The 25563-nt window shown below is 37.5% G+C and overlaps 1 protein-coding gene across 2 annotated transcripts; it reads left to right on the top strand.

The window, feature by feature from the left end:
• The first annotated feature begins 663 nt into the window (after nucleotides 1-663).
• Nucleotides 664-20880, top strand: LOC121422107 (galanin receptor type 1-like). 2 transcript variants are annotated; one of them, XM_041616933.1, is made up of 2 exons: nucleotides 664-776; nucleotides 18690-20880. In XM_041616933.1, the coding sequence occupies exon 2, from the start codon at nucleotides 18731-18733 to the stop codon at nucleotides 19823-19825; it is 1095 nt and encodes a 364-aa protein (XP_041472867.1). In that variant the 5' UTR covers nucleotides 664-776; nucleotides 18690-18730; the 3' UTR covers nucleotides 19826-20880. The 2 variants fall into 2 exon arrangements, with proteins under 2 accessions (XP_041472867.1, XP_041472868.1); XM_041616934.1 differs by lacking the exon at nucleotides 664-776 and adding an exon at nucleotides 15747-15910.
• The last annotated feature ends 4683 nt before the right edge of the window (nucleotides 20881-25563 follow it).

Below are 25563 nucleotides of genomic sequence, written 5' to 3'. Positions count from 1 at the left end.
ACATTTCAAGATAATCCATACGGTACTGCTTCATTTTTTTTTCAATATTTGTTGAAGTTCAATCGGCTTGAATCTGAAAGCGTTTATTTTTTTCTCCTGAAGTATTGCAGCTATTCGATTACCGCCGATAAATATTAACGTGAAATATATCCTCTGATCATAACGCAGATACTTATTCCATTTAAGGTTTCAATTTTACTGCTTGTGAACGACATTGCTTGTGTGAGGGTTAAGTCGGTTTTCACATTTGAATAAATGCTGGAAATTGAGCTGGCTTTATTTCATATTAAAGGTAAATTGTGACATTGGTTTATTTCGAAACTTTTTTTTATTTCACTCTTTGCTTTCCACAATATTGATAAACAAGTTCTGAGTCCATACAATGCATTGCATTGGCTAGCAAGAACTGTTTTTATTCTCCAAAAAAGAAAAGCGATTGCATATATACTTTGTTTGCATATGTTAGCACGATTGCATGTAGGCTATCCTATGTTTTAAGCGGCTTCAAGATCATAGACATTTTATCATTTCTTCTCACTTTGAAACTATATCAGTATAAGAGATAACCACAAGCTGCTATAGTCTGGTAACTTTTTAAGAAAGGTACCAAATCACAATTTAACCATTTGGCTATTTTTTTATTCGATTTTCTCGTGCAGGTTAGTTACTAGCGGTAGCATGTTTCACCAGACCGAGATGTGTATGTTCGTCTTAGATGGCTAAAACAGATGCAGTCTCGACATCACCATAGATCTCCAGAATACCTCTTCGATAAGGTGAGAAATAAACCTTTGTTTATACACTGGATAAACACCGGTGTTGATTGACACCGGCCCAATAAAACACCAGAAATGTGTTGAAACAGCACCAGTTTGTTTTTAGGCTAACACCGGATAGGCATTTGAATTAACGACAGGCGTTGTTAACTCGAAATCAGTTTAATCCTAAACTGGCATTGTTAAAAATATCAGATGTTTTCAGATATAGAAACCAGGATTGTGTTAAATTAAAATCAGTCTTTTGTGATGTGACATTGAAAGTTTGTGAGTCATGTGAGTATTTTGATATACAACTAGAGAGTGTTATATGGTTGGGTTCATTCTAGCTCGATAATAATTTATTTTGATAGTTACATTATCCTCATGCTGGTAGAGGAGAGAGCGTTAAGAGTAGAAATGTTTTAATAATAAAATTAAGATGGCTTAATCATTTTTGCGGGGGGTGGGGGTATCTCCCTGTTTAGTGATGCATTGTGTCCAGTGAAAATCAATTTTAGGCATCAAGTAATGAACTTTTTACCCCTGAAAACCCCAAGAAGCTGCGAAGCGAGTTTGCATAAATGAATTTGAGAGGATTTACATAACCAGCATCACGTTGATTAACTTCTTGTGAAAAGGCAAGTATATTCATGAATGGTTATAATTGTGTTTCGGATGCAAATTTTCTAAATTGACTTCCAAGTGTGCATTTTCCCCATTTAACCAAGTAACAGTAGAAGTAGGGTGTGTGGGGGGGGAGGGGGGACGGGCGTGTGCAGGCCTGTGTATGTTTTAGGGCCATCCTTAATGCAAAAATTTTCTCTGGAATTGTGTTGAAGCTGTTCTCATGGCACAAATACATTGGTTTGTCAGGAGTCACTTATATACTGTAAAAAAATAAATATTGGGTAATTTTTTTTAATACCACAAGGGTAATTATGTGTCCAACAAATTTGGGGCAGTAGTTTACCCAGTGCGGAAATTAAATCGTCCAGTAAGCATGGTAAGGTTAAACAATAAGCAACAATTACTTTAGAATGGGCAAATTTTCCATCACCCTGGATAAATCAAAATGCCCAAAAGAAATGCCCAATGTTGGTTGAACACATAATTACCCTCATGGAACACTTTTACCTATGGCGTAATTTCCTTCAGCAAGAAATTGATCTACAATGTGCTGCACTTAACGGAGGTGAGGTAAATGGGTACCTGGCAGGAATTTTATTACTTGAAATGCAGCGCGTGTAACAGCTGCAATGCTAAAGCCAAGGTAATTATGCTGCATATACTGTAGAGCGCTTAGAGACTTCTGACAAAGTAAGTATTAAGCGCTATATAAGCAAGTATAATTATTACTATTTCCAAATTCCCTTCCTTTGTACTGTTTGAAATATATGAAATACGTATAGTCATCTGTGGCAAAGGTACATCCAGTGTTATGGGATGCAGAAAAAAGACAGGTCAAAATTTTATTGATACAATTCTTGACAAGCAAATTAGAAATAATTAGAAATGTTTATACTGACCCCCCCCCCCCCAACGACGCAATCGGCCCTCAAAGAAATTAGGAGCACTTTATATATAGGGATGACAGAACAACAAATGCTAGCAGAATGGAGAAACAAGATCCTTCTGCGCCAGCCCCTTCCTGCATTCTTGCCTTCCAAAAAGTACAGATGAAATCAGGCAAGATTAACGTTAGATCGGGGGCGTTGCAAAATGAAACTTAAACACCATTCAAAATATCAAACGCTATTCCCAAATGGGTGGTTTTGATAGGATAGAAATCGAGTTGCAATTGATTTTTGGAATGGCGTTTGATTACAATGCTCTCTGCTACGAGCCCTTGAGACCCGTTGGTTCATCTTCTACGGCAATGTACGAGATCAAGTTCTTAAGGTCAGCTGAAGACGTCAATCACTAGAAAGATATATCATAGCTTCTGTAGCTTGGCCATCACGCAGACAAGCTTTTTGCTTTCTGATTTTGATTTTTTTTTGTTTTTGGCTGCCAATCTATTAAGTGTTGGAGACATGAGAAAAAGAAACAAAAACAATTTCACTAGTGCCGTGACTGTCCTTATATAGGCCCCGATATTCATGCGATTTTTTCTAGACTTTGGAAATGATTAGACATGTTCAATAGAGGAAGGCGATTGAAGAAAGGTTTTCAAGCAAAATTTGATTTCCTTGATGGGTTGTTAGTAATTAATCATATACTGACGCGTATGTACCCTTTTAGCGCTCACATTTCGAAATATCAAACCCATTCATGAAACCATGTTTTGTTTGTGCAAAAAAGAATTAGATGGGAACAAGAACGACCGATCTTTCAATACGAATGAAACGCAAGTGCAAACACATTTAATTGCTTAAAAGGAACATTTGATGACATTTTTTTTACCTCTAGAAACTTTTTATTCATCTTTGCACCTAACAATCAGGACAAACGATCCACGGTGCAAAAAGAAATTACCGTGACGTCACCTGTTGTGGTACACATCTTAATTTAATCATACGAACATCTATTTAATGTCCAATTACGACTTGTCCTAGAAAATGGGGCCCACATAACGTCTTATTAATTTGGAGGTATGGTTAATGTCAATGAATGTTATAACGACTACCTCCATTCGGGGTCTCAGGAAAAATTAAGATGATGGTAGCGTGGCCATTATTTCAGTAACTACCATGGAAACCTTGATGTTAATTGACTATTTGTGCCTGAACAGTAGGTCAAGGTCATGACGGCATTTTCTGTAAACATGATAAAGGGAATTTTATGCAATGGGAATGTGTACTTATATAAGTATTTCACCGAAATGAATTGTCCTTGTATTTTGCAGTGGTGCTATGAGGTACATGAATGTTGTGTTGACTTCAGGGTGACCAGACGTCCCGTATTTCCCGGGATTGTCCCGTATTTTGCTCCTGTGTCCCGGCGTCCCGACAAACCCTTCCCGGGACGCCTATTTGTCCCGTATTTCAGAATATTGAACAAAATGTAGTTAATACATTTAAAAGTGACGAATTTTTATTAAATAACCAACAGCTGACGAAGCAGGGACAACAATTAAATCGATAACTGTAAACTTTTGCAAGTTCTGCGGTGATTTCTTGCTTACCCAATACATTGCAAACGAACTGGCCTCCTGCCTGTGTGTGGCAGGCTACTAGCTAGGCATGTAGGATCGAAGCAAATTCTCAATGGTGAAAACAATCTCACATGATAAACAGTTTTTCCACCAAAATAATCACAAAATCAGCGGGAAATTCTTATAATTATACTATGGATTCTCAGATTAATGATTGGAGATGTAATCGGAGGAACACATTATTGACCTTTTATAGATCTAGTTGTTTCAGCTTTCGTTTTGAGTCTTGGTGTGCACGATGCGGCGATGTTTCATCTAATTTTTAAGTTCGACAATGTTTCACTTTGAAATCTTATTCATTTCTAAAATATTTAATTTTTCAAATTTTAAAAATACATTTTAAAAAACACCAAATAAAATTATGATTTTTATTAGATCATTGGTTTTTTTTGTTTACTTGAAGTTTGAACTTTTCCCTTTTTCTTTCATTTCCCCTATCCTTTCTGCTTGCCCTGTTTTGTTCCATCTATCTTTATTTCCAATACTTTATCCGTATTATTTATTTTTGTAATTATCTGTGTTATTGTTTAAATATTTTTTGTGACTTTATTACCTTGTGAATACATCGCAATTCGGCCTTAGCCGCGATGATGTCTTGATTTTTATCACTAAACCCTTTATCTATCTATTTCCTAACTTCCTTTCCTAGACATTTTCTTTTCTCTCTCTCTCTCTGTTCACTTTTCTTTCTTTCCTTCTTTCTCTGACTTTCCTTCTTTATTAAATATCCTTTTTTATTTCCTTCATTTTTTTTCTTTCCTTATAATTACCTTGGCTTCCTTGTCCCTTCCACTCTTTTTTCTTTTCTTTATTTTTTCCCCTTCTCATTCTTTTCCATATTCTTTGTTTCTTTCTTTCCCTTCCTTCCTTTCAGTTTTCTTCTTTCTTTCTTTCTTTCTTTCTTTCAAAGAATGAAGGAAACATGTTTATTTCCTTCATTATTTCTTTCTCCTTCTTTTTCTTACTTTTCCCCCTTTAATTATCTCCTTTATTTTGTCTTTCAAACATTTATTCATCTTCCCTTCCTTTCTCTTTCTTTCTTTCTTTCTTTCTTTTTTTCTTTCTATATTCATTTCAAAGAATGACGGAAACCTTTTTTTATCTCGTTTATTATTTCCTTCATCCTTCTTTTATTCTAACTTTCTGTTATTTTTTCTGTTTTCCGTTATTTTTTTTCCTTCTCAAACATCTCTTTTCTTTCTCTCCTTCATTCTTTCGTTCACCTTCTCTTCCAATTCTTTATATTTTTTCACAAGTTTAACACTTTGTGTGGGGCTTCTTTGTTGATCTTCGTTTGTCAATTGTCCCGTATTTCATTTTGTGAAATCTGGTCACCCTGGTTGACTTATGGAGAGCATCTTCAGTGTTCTCTCATAACATCTGACAACTTTCCATGGTTTTGATTGGCTGAGAAGAACATAGAAAGTCAAATATTTGGACTGGAATACAATGAAATACCTCGTGTATACGGATCTCTCTCTCTTCATCATGAAGCGAAATAAAGAACTTGAAAGGTTTCGATCCGATGTTATCATCGTCGCAATACAATGATACATTGGTTTCAATGCAAATTCCGCTGCAACTGCATCCTATCATTTGTCCAATTACGGTCAAAGAGGTGTTGTACTACAGTTTACACCTTTTAGGCAACATTCAAAAGGAAGACTCGTATCATTTACGCCGAAGCATGATCAAATTGGAACATCTTAACGCCCAGGGTGTTAAATGTGGTCATGTTGCATGCAGGCGTGCGGTTATCAGAATCTACTCCATATCATTCTATCTTAACCCTGAAGGACGAGAGTGCCACTTTTTTTTCCTCTTCTATTTAGCACCTTGATTTTTTTTTTTCGTTTTGCTCTGCGGCGCACGGCGGATCCAAGAGCACAGTCAATGTATGGAGAATGCCCGTCAAATGACAAACATAGCTGGGAAGTATTTGTTGAAAATTGGTGAGCTGGAACAGTATTTTCGGGGCTGACGGAAACGTGTCGATTTCCCAGAGTCCAAGACGAAACTGCTGTTTTAAAGTCACCAATTTTTGACAAAGACTTCTTGGTTGTCCTTTGTCATGGATGGTATTTGATAACACCTTGTATATGAACTTGGAGCCGTCTTGTGTCTTAGAGCGAAAACTGCCTATTTAAAAGTGTGGTTTAATCTTAAGATTACAATCGTAGAGGCCCATGCGTGAAGACATGCTATCTTTATCAGCTGAGCACCATGTATCCCGTTTTATTGCCCTACTGAGAGAATGCCATAACATGTTACCAGGAGATGCTAAATGTGTAGCCAGTTGAATTTGGTTCGTACAGCTTTCCGTAACATACGCACAACTTTATGCACAACCTACAGTTCATTCATGTAAGCTAGCTCCAATTAGCTTTTTTATATCATTAAACACCAGTAAGGATCAGCAGTCATTCGTTAAGTCGTGGGTAACTTTCGAACAGCTTTATGAAACCATCCCCGTAGGGTTGAAATTCAAGTAACCAAGCAAGATACGCTAACTTGAGAAGTTTTCAAATTTTGTGTAATTATTGGTTATTTGTATCTTCCAAGACAATAATATGTTAACGAACTGATGATGATGATGATTATCATTTTACGGTGATGTGATGAACTGCATGAATAAAAGTTGACTTATCACAAAGACAAATCAAATGATGAATTTCATTTTAGGAGGAATGTAAATCACGTGAATTGACCAGTTCGTAGTTACTTCATGGACAATTTTGGTCAAATGACCTTTCATTTCTTTCATTATGATAGGCAGATTTCAAAGCAAGATATTACGTAAGCTTGCCTTGCATAGCAGGATGAAGAAATTGAATAGACCAGGTGACTAGAATAGCACACCAATTAACACTTTATGAAGGTATTTGTTGCAATCCTACTTTGAATGCATACAGTCATGTATCGTAGCATGTTGCACAATGTACTTGGCAAACTGTGAAATACCAGTCGTTCGTGGACGCATTGTTGTTTTTGTTGGATGTAAATGAATACCACTATTCAAAAGAATATATGAATAATCAAGACATCAACGTTGGGGCTTATCTCATTAGATTTCACACCACCATGTCACTTAAGTACAAATGACCTTCCTCTGATCATGCGTAGAATCTTTTGATCATGCGCAGAAAGGAACTACGAACTGGCTTATAGCTGTAGATCTTTCAGTTGCTGTTTCTATTCAATTATGTGTAAGGAGATCTACGAGTCCGATTGGGGAAGTATGCTTTCTTTGTAATGATTAATGTACATTTTCCCGTATGGAAATATACTATTACAGAGAAGTTGGCGCCAAAAAGATTGCTTTCAAGCCGAACTTATATACTGCAGACCAAACATCGTTATTCACTTGTATTGTGTGGAGTATGCGGATGTGTGTTTATTCTACTCGTTTATTTTGTGCTTGCAGAGACGTTCTGCGTTGGTGCGTGTGTGGGAGCGTGTGTGAGTGTTGTTCTAGCAGGTCTTTATACGATTTAATTTACATTGGTTTGAAATCAAAGTACATTTCCATGATGAAAAAACAACTTCCGTAATATTTTTTTTAAATGCTGCTACGATATTATTATGTTGCATCGCAATATGCCGCTCAGAGACTTCTGATAACTGTTAAGCGCTATATAAATACAGTATAAGAATTAGTAGTATTATTGAGTATTTCAACGTAGCAATAATTTCAGTACTCTCAGCCATCCCACAAACAAATAATTAAAAAGATTGAAATTGCATATAATTTGGTGGGGACCAGGAGGTTTGTTGGAATATATATAAATGCAATTACTTCGAAAATCGTTGAAGCTGATAGATTGATATTTTAAAATTATTTTTACAGAAACTATTGAGAGAAATGACATGCAGCGTGTCAATGCATCAAAACTATATGCACTCTTAAAATAAATCGATCAAATTGACCTGGTCAGTACTCAGTAGTTAGCTGGGTTCAACCGATATGTCTAGTCACATTTCCAACGTATATTCTGGTCAGAAATAATAACAGTATAAGAGTTGCACCCAGCTGACCCTTAACTATTCATTTTGTCTGAGCTGTTTTGAAAGAATGTGATATTCCATTTCGATAAATAGAAAAAAAAAAATATACAGCGTTATACCAGTATCTATATCCCGTATGACATTTCTGTTAAAAGTTGGTCTAAATTGGCAAACAATTTGATTCAGTGATTTGCCATTATTAAGATTCAAAGAACAATGAAAATTACATTCAATACCACATAAGGCACAGCTAAATCATGATAACGGGGATGTATTGTAAAGTTAAAATCCAATGGCTCAAAAAGCTATGCAATATATAATTATTTGGAGTTAGATTATCGCGGTATTGTAAGGCACATTTTGATCTATGTCTGAAATTCTAAAACGTCTGTTAAGTTGAGGGTTATACAGAAACTACTGCACTATACTTATTTTGAGAAATGTATGACGTAGAGAGATATTCATATATTTCTTACACAGAATGTCCATTGTAGGTGATTTCTGAGTTTATCTGCCAACGGGCTGTAATACGACGAAAACCCTGGAAGGGATTTCCAATTAAACCGGGTTGATTCAAGCACGATCCTAATACCTGACGAAGCTTTCATTCAAATCCGACTATTAATAAGAACACAGCAAAACAAAACAAACGATAACAACAAATATCCTTATTGAAAAGTGAAAAGAAAAAATCAGTACTGCATTTCATCGGGTGATTTATTCTTTCTGTTTTCATTTCACGCCCAAAATATGTTAACTCTATCATTGGTTAATGATTTCACATGATGTAGGTGAATGTCAATGCAAAGTTATTCCAAAAATACTGACTTTTATGCAATGTTGTACCAATTTATATCCCTGCACATGCACAGAAAACCTATCTGGGCTTATTTCAACCAGTGTTTTGCTTTTTACTGAATCCAAGTAACGACTAAACATTTCGGTATACCTTTAGATCAGCATGAATATTTATTCTTATGATATAATAATAAAAATAATAATAGCCAATTTTTATAAAGCGCTTTTCCCATAATGGCCCAAAGGGCGTTACAGCATATCATTACCCCCGGTCATTGGATTCATTTCAATCAAGCACGAAAAGTGCACAATTTCCACTCCCTGGGGAGCCTTCCTTACATTCATCGCAGCCACATTATGGCGCTGGCAAAATCAAACATACAATATCTTTCGCATCCTACCGGGTACCCATTTAGCACCTTGGTCGAGAGATAACAATAAATATGTCATTTACAAATCACCCAAGAAAGTCATCGTATGTATTTATTTTTTTCACATGAATGCATCCAGGTCAAGGGTGGATTTTCCAGGGGGTAACATTTTCCGATGAAACTTTGACCCCCCCCCCCCAAAAAAAAGGGGGGGAGTTTTACCTTAAAGTAAAGGTCATTTCGTCCGTGGAAAATTTAACAAGAAAAAAAAAGTCTTCACTTTCAAAAAGAGGGGGCACACTTGGGAAAAACATTACAGACTTTGAGTATGGCTCTCAGAAGGGGGTGGGAGACTGGCCGGCTGTGCCCCCCCCCCTGGATCCGCCATTGATTAGGTATAGCCTATATACAATCCAAAATACTAGCAAGTCAACATTACAAGAGTCGACATTCGAACCAATAAATTACGGATCATTTCGCTGATCAATACAAATCGTACCATTAACAAAAGCGCATAACGGTAACATCATATTTACAAAATATGTTCATAAAGGGAAATTTGTAAAGTCTCCGCGTTACCATGAGAACATTATATTCAGTGGACGTGTTCACAATATCATCATCAATAGAGAAGCACCGGCTCGGTTTCACCACTTAAAAAATTTGTTTCGTTTTTTTCCAGGGGCATATTTTGTTTCACAATTCTTAAAGCGGAACCTCGTATAGCTGGAGTGCAGACATCGATCGTTTTGGTTGAATTTTGTAGATAGCGAAGACACTTACTCGGGTAATGCACTCGAGATCTTTTTTAAAAAGAAAATTCACCGCATCTTTATCATATCATTAGCCTTGCCAGAAAAAGAATTCTGAAAAGTGGTGCGAATTTCATTAATTATTTGACTTGACTGAAAAACGAGGCTGCTATACAGGTTCGATTTCAATTTTAGAAATACGTTGCGCTTTGCATCTTTTTTCGCAGGCATAGCAACGTGTTTTTTTTTAATGGACGTGAAAATCGCTGGAGATATTGTCTGTTTTCCTTTGAATTAATACCATATGTGTGCTTTTATCATTGTTTATCGGGAAGAAATGATCTCTGCTTTCATAATGCAGCAAGTTCAACATACATATAACTTTTTATGCACTAAAGAGTGATTTTTGAAATGTCTCTTTTGTTTTTCATGAATTCTGACGTCACGTAGTACTTCTACTGTCGCTACTATTACCGCTCCGATTGCTGCTGTTACTACTTCTACATCTACTACTTTTACTATTTCTACATGTACTAGTACTCCTATTATTTCTACTTGTACTTTTGCTGCCGCTGTTACTACTACCACTGCTACTACTACTGTCGTACTATTCATTGTAATATAAGTGTATGCATTTGTGTGGGGTTGTGGCATGTGTATACAAATATTTAACGCAAGCTTTACATGTTGTTTAGGATGATACAACTGGTTATTCATGGTTAAAATGCATTATTACCATTTCCAAAGATATTTCGGCCAAGGGATCATATCTCTTGTCCCGCTTTAGCATTTCATTTACCTACTCTCTCTCTCCCCCTCTCTTGAGCGGAACTGCCGAAATTGAATCAATTTATCTTTCATAAAATAAGTCATTACATGTTATTGTAAAAAAGAAAAAAATCAGGGGGGTGGATGAATCAAGATGATAGGTTTGCTAAACGAGACTATACTGACCTGATAAACACATGATCAATGGTATTTCACTGTTTTCTTAAAGCTTCTGGCTATTGTTTTTAGTTGCAGACGCCGAAAGAAAGGGCATTCCATTTCGTAAACACGCAGTGAGTGTATTCATTTTTTTTTCTGGGATGAGTAGTTAATGAGAGTTTAATTAGGTCAATGCAGATGCATGGTAATAACAGTGACCTACATTCGTATAAAGATAAATACCAGTTGTGGAAACGACCTCAAAATGAGTTCGAACGGAATACAATAAAATTACCACCAAAGTGCTTGTATTCATAAATAACAAGAAAATACATGTATGTGCCAATTAACTCCGGCAAAATACTGTGCAATTGCTGAGAAAGGAGCAAAATAAACAATTCTCCATGAAATGTCGGGTATTTATATAATATCAATACACTGTCCCACATATGCACTTTTGTGTTAGTTATCATCGGAATTTATCATCGGAATCGGGTTTACAATTAATATTTCATGACTTTACAAAGATGAGTCGATTTCAATGTACCAGATCTGCACCTTTGATGGTAATATGGTGAAGTAATTGTTTGCTGCTATTACCTACTTTTAGCTTTGATCTTAGTAGTGGCGTATCAAGGGGATATTAGTGAGAAGCGGGCTCACATCCACAGTCTCGCACCATGCATGATTTCACTTTAGCTTTCCTGGTCTTCACTGTGACAGTTTTGTTTCTCAACATGACTGAGATTTGGAAAAGGGTGTAAGACATGTAAGAAGGGGGCGTACACAATGGCAGTAGGGATATATATCACCGTGATCCAGAACGCCTTCTGGAACATAGAAAATGTATTGCCAAACACCATTCATGACAATGAGCAACGAAGGAGTCTTTGTTGAAATTTGTGAATCAAAATGGCAGTTTTGTCCTGGAATCTGGACCAACGAAATATGTTTAATTTTTGGTCAGCTCCGACTAAACTTTTTTAATTGGGACAAAAGTGCTGTTCTTACCAATTTTTGGCAAAGATCTTCCATTTTTCTTCATTATTTTGACGTATATTTTCAATACGTTTGTTTAAGGTGTTCTTGAATCAGTCGTGCCTCCCAGAGCCGAAAAAAAATCCGTATTCCCACAAAAAAAAATCCACGCCATAGACCTGCTAAACAATAGACTCCCCTGTCATGTCCGTTATACTTCGTCTTGTTCGTCCCCTCTGAAAAGGTTTATATCCAATTGGTCTAATGTCAATTCGTCCACTAACCGACTCATCTATTATCATTTGGTCTACCATAAATTGTCCACTATCCGCATGGTCCAATTGCCATTTCGTCCACTCGCCATTTCGTCTAATAAGCAGTTGGTGCAATAGCCATTTAGTCCATATACCATTTGGTCTGATTGTTAGTTGGGCGAATGAATGAAAATAAAATGGATACTAGACAAACTGGTTATGAGACGAAGTTGTTAAAGATGAACTGGTAATTATACGAAATGAGGATAGGATAAAGTGGTAATGGGACCTAGTGGTTGTTAGCCGAAATGTTTATGGGCAGAATGGCATTAGACTAAATGAAGGTAGACCATGTGATGGGTGGATAAATTGGCAATTTACGTTTCAAGATTCTCTGGTTTCGCTCCTGAGTAACAATGCCAAAGTTTAAAGCGGTGTGCATGAACAATGTTCATTACTCATGCTATTAAGAAGAGAGATACCGTGACGGTGTTTCCATGTCATGTGCTCCGGGGACAAATTTTGCTCCTCTGTAAATTCCATGCACTAATGGAATTACCAAATTCAACCCTGGATTTAACGCTATACCCTATCCCGAACCTTTAGCCCTAAACTTAAAGCCTGTGTATAGCTTTAGTAAAGGGTCAATAATGTGATTGATAATCGAATATCATCTAATGTGACAGTCTTACTGAAGCGTAGAGACCGTTAGATATTTTTCCAACTGCACTTCTCTGAGAAAATTTCAAATATTCAAATTTTGGATAAATAGCGCCCTCTCCCGGCGATGCTTATTTTAAATTAAAAAAATGGGCATTCAAGCACTTATCTTAAAAATTTAGTGATTAGATATCCAAAAGTTCCAGACAAAGGACATATCTTGAAAGTTTCAGCCCATTCCATGATTTGGAATAGGATTTAACTGAAAGACAAAAACACACAGATATTTTAATTTGATCGGGTGACCCGATCAAGTTAAATTTCCATGTAAAATCGCAAAATTTATCCTGTAAAACACATTTTCATTTCATATCCTCCACATCATAACTGTTATAGGGCATATCCATTCATATTAGCTAGCAATGAATTGGAATAGTGATAGGTGCATTTTGGTGGATTTACCAAAACTATACACAAGCTTTAACATAAAACCATATTGCATCCTAACCCTAACCATATATCTATAGACAAAATAATGCCCGGACCAAATGTCGCGTCACCGCGCCGGCAATATTCATGATGCATAAGATTTGTCAATACTAGTGGGTGATTTTAAGTTCGGTGTTCAGTGTTGTTTTGTGTGTTGAAAGCGTAAAAGAGCCTCTGAACCGAGCTCCGACACCGAGCTCGGTTCAGAGGAACGATACCGATCGCGTTATTGATAGCATGTGGCGTCACACCTCTGCGTCAAACCTTTGCGCTAAACCTCTGCGCTGCGCTGCTAGATCATCTTAACTTTACGCGAAAACTTCTCGACGACGAAAGTGAAGTCGAGGAGAAATTACAATAAAATTTCATCGTAGAGAATGCAGACGCTAAAATCACTTTAAGAATCCGGAAGAGTAAGCATTATTGTCCATTGAATTATTTAAGGCTCTAATGATCATCTTAACTGTAAAAATCTAGTTTTACGGGGATGTTTCGTCCTGCTCGCCGCCTGCTCGTGATCTTCAAATTACCAACACCAACACCAAACTTGAAATCACGATTTTCCCAATGCTTGGCGCTGGTGTTGGTGAAATTGCACGTAGATCGTCAACACCAGCCGCAGTGCTGGGTTTAGCAGACGACATTCAACACCAGCCTTCAACAACTACCGGAAATACGTCGTGTTTTCCGAGGTCAAACCCAACACCAGACTGATTTCAAGTACGGTGTTTTGGTTGCTGTTAGTGTTGTCATAACATCAACACAAGATTTCAACACCGTACTTGAAATCTCCCATTGTATCAATTTATTTCATGAATGACAAATTACAGATTGAATTATTCATTGAAGCTGTACAGGGTCTATACTGTTAAAATGGTTTTGTGACACCAAAACCTTCTGACTAGATAAAGCTTAGAAGGTGAGTGGGCGAGCTATCTGTTTTGGCAGTGGTTGGACTTCATCGCTTTGTCTGATTAAAACTTTCCGGCGCCACAGAATGCGGATATAAAGCCTTTTAAGCATCCATTGCTCCTATCGGGATAAAGATGGAGTTTTGAAGATTCCAGGATTTAACACTTCTCCTGGAATGAAATCTATACTAGAATAAAAACGAAAACTTGGGCAAATAATGCATCATGTGACTGGATGTTTTTATATACAGTGCGTATTAAAAAAAATACACTTATAAAATATCCTGTAAAATTATACATTTGTAATATCCTGAAGATTTTTCCACGCTTTAACATTGGTACAGATCCATTTAAGCAAATGATGATATAACTGTCGAAAAATATTTCCGCTTGAGTGAGCACCACTTACTTTTGAAAAGTTAGTGGAAAACGATTTGCGCCTAACTTTGAAATAGTTATGCGATTAAAAGTAGAACTTAATCATGAAGGACACATGAAATTTAGCAAGTAAAATTGATTGGAAGATATCTTTTACCTTATTCAACTTGTTTCCTTGTCCAAAACACTTCGAAGAGTGCATTGCGCCCAACCCAACTCCCCCACACTAAGGACATCCTGACGATATTTGCTTTACACTGAGCTGTGATTTACATTAAATGTCTTACTTGATTTTCATTTTGTTAATCATTGTCAAGCTTGGGAAAAGTGTGGAGAAACAAGTATTAAATGAAAAATGAAATGTAAACTGTCTTTAAATGATAAAAACTTAGTGAAAAAATGCTGGAGATATCTGATATAAACTTTTGTTCAGATTCAGTTATGTCCTCAGTTCCAGCTGGCACAAAAAAGGGTAAAGGTTGTGCTTACTAAGTGTTGAAATTTCAATTTGGGTGGCAAAATTGTTACAAAATGCTTGAATATATCCTTTTTATTTCAGTGGACTAAAAGTGCTAGGGAAATGTATGAGAAATGTTTCGCTGGGTAGGTTTGAATTCGCCTTTCCCCTTGGAACAGCGTGAAAACGAGCATTTCTGCGCAAACATGTTGTATAATTTTTAATTCCTCGGGCTTTTTCAAAGTGTAACCGTTTTTTTGATACGCACTCTATATATTGGTTTACAAATAACACCAATGCTATTTGGTAACTTAATGATATCAAAATTATTTCACGGTTGATGAATTTTCAATTGCGTATCTATCAATCAAAAGAAAAACGAAGATTTTATTGTTTTTTTTAAGTAAACAGATCAAAATTATGAAATGTACCAGCACAAAATATTAATGGCGGAAGAATATCTTCTTCATTTATTGCATCCCTTTTTTCAATCATATTGCACCGTCGGTTACGTTTCCTGTTTTATAGATTTGCCATATTAATATTTCCATAAAGGGGCAAAAAAACTTCAAACTGTTCTGTGCCAAGAAAATATTTGAGTACATTAGCGGGTGCCCGTTCTGAGTTTATTGAATCAATAACTATCACTTTAACTTTTCGCAGTCGTATTCATTGTGTTGAAATTAAATAAACTTTGGTACGAGCTTTTTCACAATACCAGCGTTTTTGGCGAAATTCGCCATTTCATCTTCAGCAGTTGTGTCCGACGGACGAAGAATCCAGAGGCTGAAGCACATGAATCGTTTTCCCCCTTCTCTCTTTGTGGCTACCTTAGCCGAGTCAAGACAGTGTTCCTGTGATTATTTCAGTGCTTGCTGGCTGTTTGCGTTTCTTACTGTGCATGATTTGTTGTATACATTCTACATTTGGTTCCTTCGTCGCCTTTCTCGTGTTATTCACATCTTTCCATTGACCTGTTTGATTTTAAAGGAATAACTCACATTTTCTCCTCTTTCAGGTAATTTATCTGGTGTTTTCTTTTTTTCTAGTCAGCATAATAATAATTCAAAAGATATATTTGGGAATAATTCATTGATCATGTTGATACTGTTCTAATCCCTCCCTTCCGTGTAGATTTTATTTGATTATTTATTATTTGTTAGATTTATTTTCAAATTCTTTTACATTATTTTTTTATTCACGTATTAAATTTATGAGTTTTTTTATGCATGCCACTCTTGGCTTTCCCTGTTTTAATTTTTCAGATGATTTTTTTTTGCATTTGATTGTGTCATTTTTGGTTTAATTTCACCGTTTATCTCCTTCAATCTAAAACATATTGGGTAAAAATGCTCCATGAGGGTAATTATGTATCCAACCAACATTGGGCATTTCTCTTGGGCATTTTTTTTTATAAATCTATCCAGTGTAATGAAAATTTGCCCATTCTAAAGTAATTGCTGCTTATGCTTCAACCTTACTGGATAATATGCTTCCCGCATTTGGTAAAATACTGCCCAAAAGTGGTTGGACACATAATTACCCTCAAGCTGGTTGAAAATTTACTCAATGTTTATTATAGTGTTATAATAAAACAAATAGAGTACATTTGGTGAATTTACCAAATGTATTCTCTAAAAAAAACTTTAGATGTCTAAATGTATGGGGAAAGAGAAGATGGCATTTGGGGAAAAAGTTTCAGTTGATGGATTATTTTTATTATGCAGTACCAATTTTACAAATGTTCGACACGCAGCTCTTTCCGTGTGAACCTGTTTTTTGTTAGCACTTGTTTACAGATATCCCCTTCTTTATTGCTGTTGATTTTTTTGATTTTTTTTTTTGGGGGGGTCATCAAACAACTATCCAAATATCTCTCCGTAATAATGTGGCGGAGATGGCTTTGTGGTTAAGACTCTCGTCTTAAAATTTGATGGATTTGGGTTCGATTCGTAGATATGGCGCGTTTTCCTTTATCAAGAAATTTACCCACATTGCGCTTTGAAGAATGAGTACCCGATAGGAAGACATTCCTTGAATGCTTCGGCACCTACATGCCGCAGAGCTAAACCGGGGTAATAATAGTTATCAGGCGCGTACGCAGGATTTTTGAAAGGGGGGGGGGGTTCGAGCTGATTTTTTTTTTAATCTCCCGCCCAGTCTCTAAAAATTGAAGAGCGGGGGGGGGGAGGTGATGATTTTTTTTTCAGCGCTGCAAATAAGAATATAACATTTAAGTGGGGATGGGGTATGTAACATGGCGGTCATGACCCGCGAGCGGGCAGAAATCTTCTCGTTTTTGCGTTGAAAACATTACCTTTTTGTCAATAGTTTGTTGGTATCATAGTCGATGCTACATGCCCTTCGGATCGTAGCACTCATGATATGGCCTTGATCAGAACACTAGAAACTTGAGAAATGTCATGAATAATTACGAGCGAGCGGAGCGAGCGAGCCGAAATGTTTGCGTTTTTCCGTCAAAACATACAATTCTTCTCAATAGCTTGTTGGTAATGATTACATATTGTTGATGATACATGTCCTTCTGCTCGTAAGTCTCATGATATGGCCTTGATCAAGAGACTAGAAACTTAAGAAATTTCATAAATGATTACGAGCGAGCGGAGTGAGCGAGCCGAAATTTTCGCGTTTTCCCGTCAAAACATACATTTCTTGTCAATAGTTTGTTAGTAAATCAAGTATTAGTCGATGCTACATGTCCTTCTATTCGTAACACTCATAATACGGCCTTGAACAGGAGACTAGATACTTATGGAATTTCATAAATTATTACGAGCGAGCGGAGCGAGCTAACCGACATTTTAGCGTTTTCCGTCATTTTGGTTTTCATATTGGTAAAACATATTTTGTAACTGAGAAAACGTATGTCTTTGTCTTGGTTCACTTGTATTCATAAGTATACATCATGATAATCATGTATGGCCTTGTTAATGGCGATACCGTGATCATGTCGGCGACATGCGGATATAAAAGATACAATAAAATGGAGCGAGCGAAGCGAGCGGAAATTTTTTCTGTGTTTTTCGTCGGAAACATGAGATTCTGTTCATTATTGCTGTCATATACATTATTGGGTAGGGGAACTGTCCGTAACCAGACCAAGGAGTTATCAGGCGCTTGCCCGATAACTCCTTGACCAGACCGACCTCTGGGGGGACAAGCAAAAAAAAAAAAAAAAAAAAAAAGAAACGAAAAGGGGGGGGTTGGTTGAACCCCCTAACCCCCCCCCCTTGCGTACGCGCCTGATAGTTATGATAGTAGCGCTTTGTATCCTCGGCCAAAAAGCGCTATTCTTATTTATTATTATCATCGCTATTATTATCATCATCAGCATCATTTCCTGAAGAAGGGGTATTCTAACCATCGATCTCACTCTATGCTGCGTGATCAGGCTTCCTATCCGGTTTTCGAACAGAATACCTATAATACGTGATGATAATTTTCTCCTTTATTGGTATGGCACAGTGTCTAACATTCTTACAAGTACCGAAGTTGAAATCCCTGGCAATTGTGAACTCCATTGTCTGTATTGAATGATAATCGATATGACGCCATAGAGATCTCGACGCTAACCATCTTAACTAAGATCTATTTGAAACATGAAAAGGCTTATTTGACGCGCTGTAATTGTCATGATTTATTCAAAATGCAAATTGATACATTATGTGGTTTCTGTCAGATCGTTCAAGGGCGCAATTAAATTGCAATGTCAGAGCGGCATATGGATTATGTTTCGTCTCATATTACATCTTCTCTTTTCGTTTCATTCAATGCAGAATTCTGAAAGGAACGGCTTCATCTCCGCATACCGATCGAAATGTCGTCTCTCATTGATGATAACGTGACCCATGTTCCAATGCTACCAAGCCCAACGACTGTATTAAACACAGCCCCGCCGGACAAGCAGGGAGGTGGTGGCGGCGCAGTCCTCAATGAACTATACCTGAAAATAATATACGCCCTCATTGGCCTTCTCGGGATAGTCGGAAACAGTATTGTTTGCCTGGTCTTTACGGTTAAACGGCGGCAATTCCAATCGATTACAAATTACCTTATATTGAACCAATCGATCATAGATCTTGTAGACTCCATCTTTTTTATTCTCATTCACTATGCATCCCCGAACGGCCCCATCTCGGAGACGGCTGCCTTACCGAGCCGAGGCCTTGCCGAGTTCTTCTGCCGTATGTGGGACTCGGAGTATCCGCTGTGGGCGCTTTACATCGCCTCAACCGCGAACCTCGTGATCCTGTCTTTGGAGCGCTACTTCGCAACATGCCGTCCCGTCATTCACCGCAACTTCTTCACAGTCCGCCGGGCGAAGTGGGCGATGCTCTGCGTCTGGGTCTACGGTGCCGTCTATCAACTCTACTGGCCTCTCGTGCAGACCTTCTCCGAGGACTGGCGATGCCATCCCAGCTGGCCAAACCGTGTCGTCCAGATATTCATGGGAGTACTGCTCTTTACGCTTGAGTACCTTATCCCCCTTGTAATCATGACATTCTCCTACGTCAGTATCATACACATGTTACGCAATCGCACCAAGAGTCACGGAAAGGTACAAGTCAACGCGTTCCAACGCGCTAAGCGGAACGTAACGACAACGCTTTGCATCGTGTTCGTAAGCTACGTCGTATGCTGGACGCCAACGGAGTTGTCCTACCTCGCTTACAACCTTGGACATAACTACAACTTCGAAAGTGCAATCCATGACGTCGTGAAAGGTCTGGTGGCATGCAACCTCTGTGTAAATCCATTTATTTACGCGTTCAAGTACGAGCATTTTCAAACTGAACTAAGGAATATGTTCTCCTCTGTATGCACGGTATGTAACCCAGGGAATCGAATAAGTAGTGAGGCTCGCGGAACTGTTCTGAGTCCGACAAACAATTCCTCGAACAACACACCTTGACATGAACTCTATTTATCTATGTCTATGTCTACACTCTTCGGCTAGAAAGAACCGTGTACTTGGTGAGCTATGGGAAGACATGATTCGCACCGTTAATTAAGATTCTCAATATCCTAATGATGTGAAGATAGTTCTATACATTGTCGACACCTCTTCACCCTGTGTATCCGTGGTGTGTCAACATAGAGTGATGTGAAGATTCAATGAATTAAATCTTCGGATAGTCCACTATGTGAACACACTGCGGACACTCACACTGAAATTTCATATTTTGTTCCACACTGTGAAAGTATTGTCGGGATAACTGTGGGACACTATCACTTTAATCATTTTAATTTGAAACAAAATACTGGATTGGTCTTCACAAACGCTTAGGTTTCGGATTAATCTTGTTTATTGCGACAAAGTGAAACGCAAGCAGAAATTGGAAACTGTATGTATATAAAGACAACGTGTATTCTAGCACCACAAATATATTTTTGCAACCGCGTGACTTTGCATTGACAATTATTCTCAATTTAGATTTGGGTCTGGAGAAATTATATGGCTGTGAGCGGATATGAAAGAAAGAAATATCCCTTTCAAGCAAATGCCCCCTCCCCCGAAAAAGGGGGGGGGGGTAGAATCCATAGGTGTAGGCATAAATGTTTCAACCTGTCATTGTTGCAGTATCATAGTGTTTTGGAGACTTTGGTGTCCTCCTCTGTCTCTGTTCCGTGCTGCTCAAGAGCTTTGAAATGATGGGTTTGCGTGTGTTTCCGGGATATGTCTGTGGGCGTGATGATGTGTGAGGGCGTGCTGTGTCTTTGGTCAGATAAAGAAAAAAACATGACTCGCTGAAAGGGGTTTTGCATAGGGAGTTTGTGTACGGGTGTGTGTGTGTTTGTGTGTGTGCGCGCGCGAGAGAGAGATCGGATGTGTCATAAGTGAGGGAGGGTTGTGATTATCCCATGTGGTGCGCACTTGCTCACACTGACAAACGAGCACTTGCAAACAAACATAACACGAAGACAAACCTAGGTATGAGGACATCGCAGGTCGCACTTTGGAAATGGTCCAAATTTATGTATAATATGTGAAGTTGCGTTTATTATTTCCCGAATGACAAGATTTCAGGTGACGCATAAGTCCTATGTTTGTTTATAATCTGACATAGCATTTTCTCACTTCCTCCCACAATTACCATTGCTAATATCCACATATTTGTGTCTATGTGTCTATGGGTGAGGTCAGTGGCGTGGGTTTTGGCGTGTGTAAATGTGTTTCCATCGCATGAAGTTGTTTTTCTCGACGAGCCGTTTCCCGAGGCCCGTGCTTGAGAAAGAAGCAATCAAATACAAGTCGAAAATCAAGGGTTTTTTTCAAACCAATGAGATTCGTATTTTAGGGATTTGTGCTCGGTCCTTTCTAATTTCGTTTAACAGTGTCTAAACGCTACTTTTTTTGCAACGGAGCCATGTGTGTGTTGGGTAGGAGGGATGCGTGTGTGTCGGTGTGTGTAATGTCTTGTGCAACGGAGAGAAAGAAAGAAAAGCCGCTCTCCACTCAATTATGTTATAACAGAACTGGTGCAAGTGGGATTTTTCACAATTTGATATGTAAACATGAAAGGCAAAGGTAATCATTTTTTTAATCTTAGCTATAATGCCCCAATTTACCTGTGTCTGTATTTTCCGTACATAATTTTAATTGCCCAAATAACCACAATACTAAATATGAGTTATATTATCCATGATGATTGCGTACAAAATGTCTATTGGAGTAAAAATTATAATCCAAGATGAATGCTAAATGAGTTAATGTTCTCTATGTTCGTATTTGCTTTCAAAATGAAAGAACATTATATTCATACATACTGTACTAATGAATTCACGCGTTAAGGAAATAAAGCACTGTTCTGGGAAAAAATGTATATGTTGAAATAAGGAATATTGGGAATTGTTGCAATTTAAAGGGAATTTTGATAAATAAAGTATTTTTAAATTTCACCCTTAAAAAAATCGTTCTTGTGCCTCATTTTCTACTTCTAATTTCCCATGGGAAAGACATTTTATAGTCGATATTTCTTTCGGTGTGAAGGCCCTCCGCTATAACATTGAGATAAACCATGTGTGATATGTTAACTGTAATGTGGGGGTCTTGGTGCAGTGGTTATATGACTCTCGTCTTTAAATCTAAAGAACGGGGTTCCATTCCTTTCCGAGTGTATCAGAGTCGGGTCACTCACGGGGTCACAAGCACACACGACTTATGTTCCGGAGGTCATATTAGTCACAGTGTGAATGGTTACATAAAATTTATCCCGGAACTGTGCTAAAAATTCTCCTGTGAATGCCTTTGTAGCGGGTCTATTGCGGTGTCGCCGTGCCGCGACAGCTCCGGGATAAATTTGAAAACCAGTGTGAAGACGATGTGTCTCTCTTTCTCTGCATCTAACATGTCTAAACTGAGTTTTGATGTGTGCACTTTCCCTTAATAAGCAGAATGACAAACCTCAAGTTAATATATCAGGCATATTGTGCTCATACACTCACCAGATGTCATTTACGAGCAAGACATATATTTCGAAAGGCGGGAGCGAATCGATCTAAAGGCTGCCTGTTTTTTTTTTCCTCTCTCTTTAAATTGAATGATTGGGAGTATTTAATAAATACTGATAACATGGTCACATTTGTTCTACGGCGGCCGTACGGCGAGTCAAAAACAGTCTTTTAAACAGTTTTTGTACTTGCTAAATATAGGTGATTTGGATAAAAAATGAATGTTTTTGACTCGCCGTACGGCCGCCGTAGAGCAAATTTGACCATGGTATAAGTTATACGACTCCAAATATTTCATTTGTTGCTCTTACTTCTGCTTCTATCCTTTCTTTTTTTAATCTCGTTTTTTTCTCTGTCGCACCGATGTCCCCACCCCTTCTGTGTGGCACCGCCCTTCTTCAAAGTCACCTTAGTAATAATTATAAACAGATGCGATCTAGACAAACATAAGGTGACTTTTTAAAAGGGTGACTCGACATTTGCTCCTGCGACGATTTCTCCAGTCTTAAAACCTAAGAAGGCATAAGATTAGAGTTATAGGACTGTACACACTAAGAAATACTAATATAATAATGATCCCCGAAACGTTGATGCAAAAATCAGCACCCTATGGGTTCAAAAATTGAACCATGCGGTTGGGGTTCATTTTGTACCCTGCGGGTTCAAAACTGCACCCTAAATTTTAAATTGAACCCCTAGGGGTGCAGTTTTAAAACCCCAGGGTGCAAAAATGAACCCCAACCGCAGGGTTCAATTTTTGAACCCCGATCCAGGGGTTCAATTTTTGAACCCATAGGGTGCTGATTTTGCATCAACCTTTTGGGGTTCAATTTTGAACATTTATTTCTTAGTGTGTAATGGATTTTTGGGTTAGAATGGTGTAAAGATTAAGATTAGGGTTTATTCAGTTTTGAAGGTTAGGTTTTATTTTATGCTTAATGTGCAGATTTTTCATCGGAGCAATTGTCGCCGGAGCAAATGTCATGGAACCAAAGAAATAGTCTATGACAAAAAACAAACAAATCGTAAATACAAATCAACGTAATTTGTATCGATATGGTTTTCAAAAGTGAGCATGTTTACGGGTAGAATGGACAAATCTGTACATTTCCAACATGGGTAGAAATCCGTCCCCCCCCCCCCCCCCTACCCAAAATAGTAGGAGGGAACACAATACCAAAAGTGCCCCTACTATTTTTGGTCTTTTATGATGGAAAGAAATACATCATGCAAAATCGAAATAAAAAATGTATTTTGGACGAGATGAGCTTACTTTTTGGGTGATAACCTTTTTTTTTTTTAATTCTTTTTGCTTGTCACATTTCTAGCCCCTGTCCCCCCCCCCTACCTTCGGGGAGAAATTTCCGCCCTTTCCAAGTATTCTAAAAAGTATTTGTTTCATTTCGTCAGGTTACTTATTATTTCTGATATGAAAGCTTTGGTCTGATGTATATATCCGGGTCTGTCAAATAAAATAGGTCAATTTGCACCTCAGTGTGTAACCAAAACTTTAATAATAGCAAATTAGGTTATCATATTTTGTTTTCACGAACTACTGTCGATTGATCTCTGTGTTTAAAGGTGGAAAAAACCTTTAAAACAAAATGGACTGTGTGCACACAGAAAAGGCTAAGAATAAGCTCAGAGAAAGTTTGAGAAAAATCGGACAAATAATGAGAAAGTTATGAGCATTTTTAAAATTCCGATCACTAATAAGAAATGTGTGGATGCGGAATTATCGCATAAAGTTCGGACAGGGGTAAGTTGAGTCAGCTAACATAGGGCAAGTTGAGCCATGGAAATTGTTATGGTAATGTATATAACAAAATCAATCAAACCATAAAAAAGTCATCGATATGTAGGCAGAAAGGAGCAAATTTATATGACTGTTCTTTTCCTTTTAGAAAATTTTAGAAGTATTTATATAGAATTAGCAAGTGAAAAGACTTTAAATAAAAAATTGACATGCCGGTTCTTCCCCATACACTTTGTACATAGTTTTTGTGGCTCAACATATCCCAGAAGGCGGCACAACTTACCCCACAAATGGGGCAAGTTGAGCCATTTGACATCTCTTTTTTCAAAGGTGACAATGACTTTCAGTGTGGGGGTAGAAAGTTATATATAGGTGAAAAATATTTCAGAAGAATCAAATTTTAAGGCAAGGTACTTACTTATTTCTTCAAGATTATTAATGATATCAATTCTAACATTTTATTATAACAAATTGTAACTTCAAATTGTCATGATAGGTTTGTTATCTTTTATTCAGGTTTTCTCAAACTTTCGTTGATCTGTTTCTTTGATTTTCTTTGCTTTCGTAAAAGCTATCTTGTTCGAAGGTTTTATTTTTCTTTAACAGTGAAAACATGGTTTAATTATTTCCCCCGCTTTTTTCATCTATTTTATTTTGTCTTTTCTAAGTAGGTTAATAACCTCTACCCACAAAGACTAGAAAATACGAGTCTTTAATTCATTTTGCCATTAATCATGCAGCTTTCAAACTGTCATATTTTCGAAATCTTAATTATAATTTCTAACTCAAACAGATCAAGCTTTCAAAATGAGATTTCACATTTTTACTGTCATCATAGATTTGGTTAATCTATCATGATGGACGAAATGAACAAAATTGATATGAATTATCGAATCCCCCCCCCAAAAAAACCCACACAATTACAGAAAAGAGAGGGAGTGAAGTAACGAATTAATTCGTTGAGCAAGAGATAAACGATAACGACAGGTATAAACTCGGCTTATGGAATAATTATCCTCACCCCCCCCCCCCCGTTTTACCTCTCCTTCGCCTCTCTCCCTCTCTCCCTCTCTCTTTATCCCTCCCTCTCGCTGTGTCTACTCTCTCAATTCCACCTCTCATTCTGCTTATCGTTCTTCTAGCATGTCTAGCGGGACATGCGGGATTTTTTTTGGGGGGGAGGGGGCTGCTGACAACTTCCGTCTTTAAGAAAGACAGTACGAAGAAATATGATACCAAGAAGGAAAAGTTAAGAAAAAGCTGAACGATACAAATGATTATACGACTAGACATTCTATTCGTAAGTACCGGAAATGGCAGTTTGTAATGAATATGAAACAGTCCGTAGAAAATTCATAATGTCTGTCCGACATTTCCATATTCTGTTTTAAAACTTCACAAAGGCTCTGTGATTGAAAGAGGTTTTATTTCCAACATTCAAC

This window comes from Lytechinus variegatus, chromosome 9 (genome assembly GCF_018143015.1).
Source record: "Lytechinus variegatus isolate NC3 chromosome 9, Lvar_3.0, whole genome shotgun sequence".
NCBI lineage: Eukaryota > Metazoa > Echinodermata > Echinoidea > Temnopleuroida > Toxopneustidae > Lytechinus > Lytechinus variegatus.
The sequence above is the reverse complement of the archived record's forward strand: the minus strand, read 5'-3'. Positions and strand labels throughout refer to the sequence as shown.

Bases quoted from the DNA above. Each gene is read 5' to 3' on its own strand.
- LOC121422107 (XM_041616933.1), top strand. From the start codon at position 18,731: ATGTCGTCTCTCATTGATGATAACGTGACCCATGTTCCAATGCTACCA.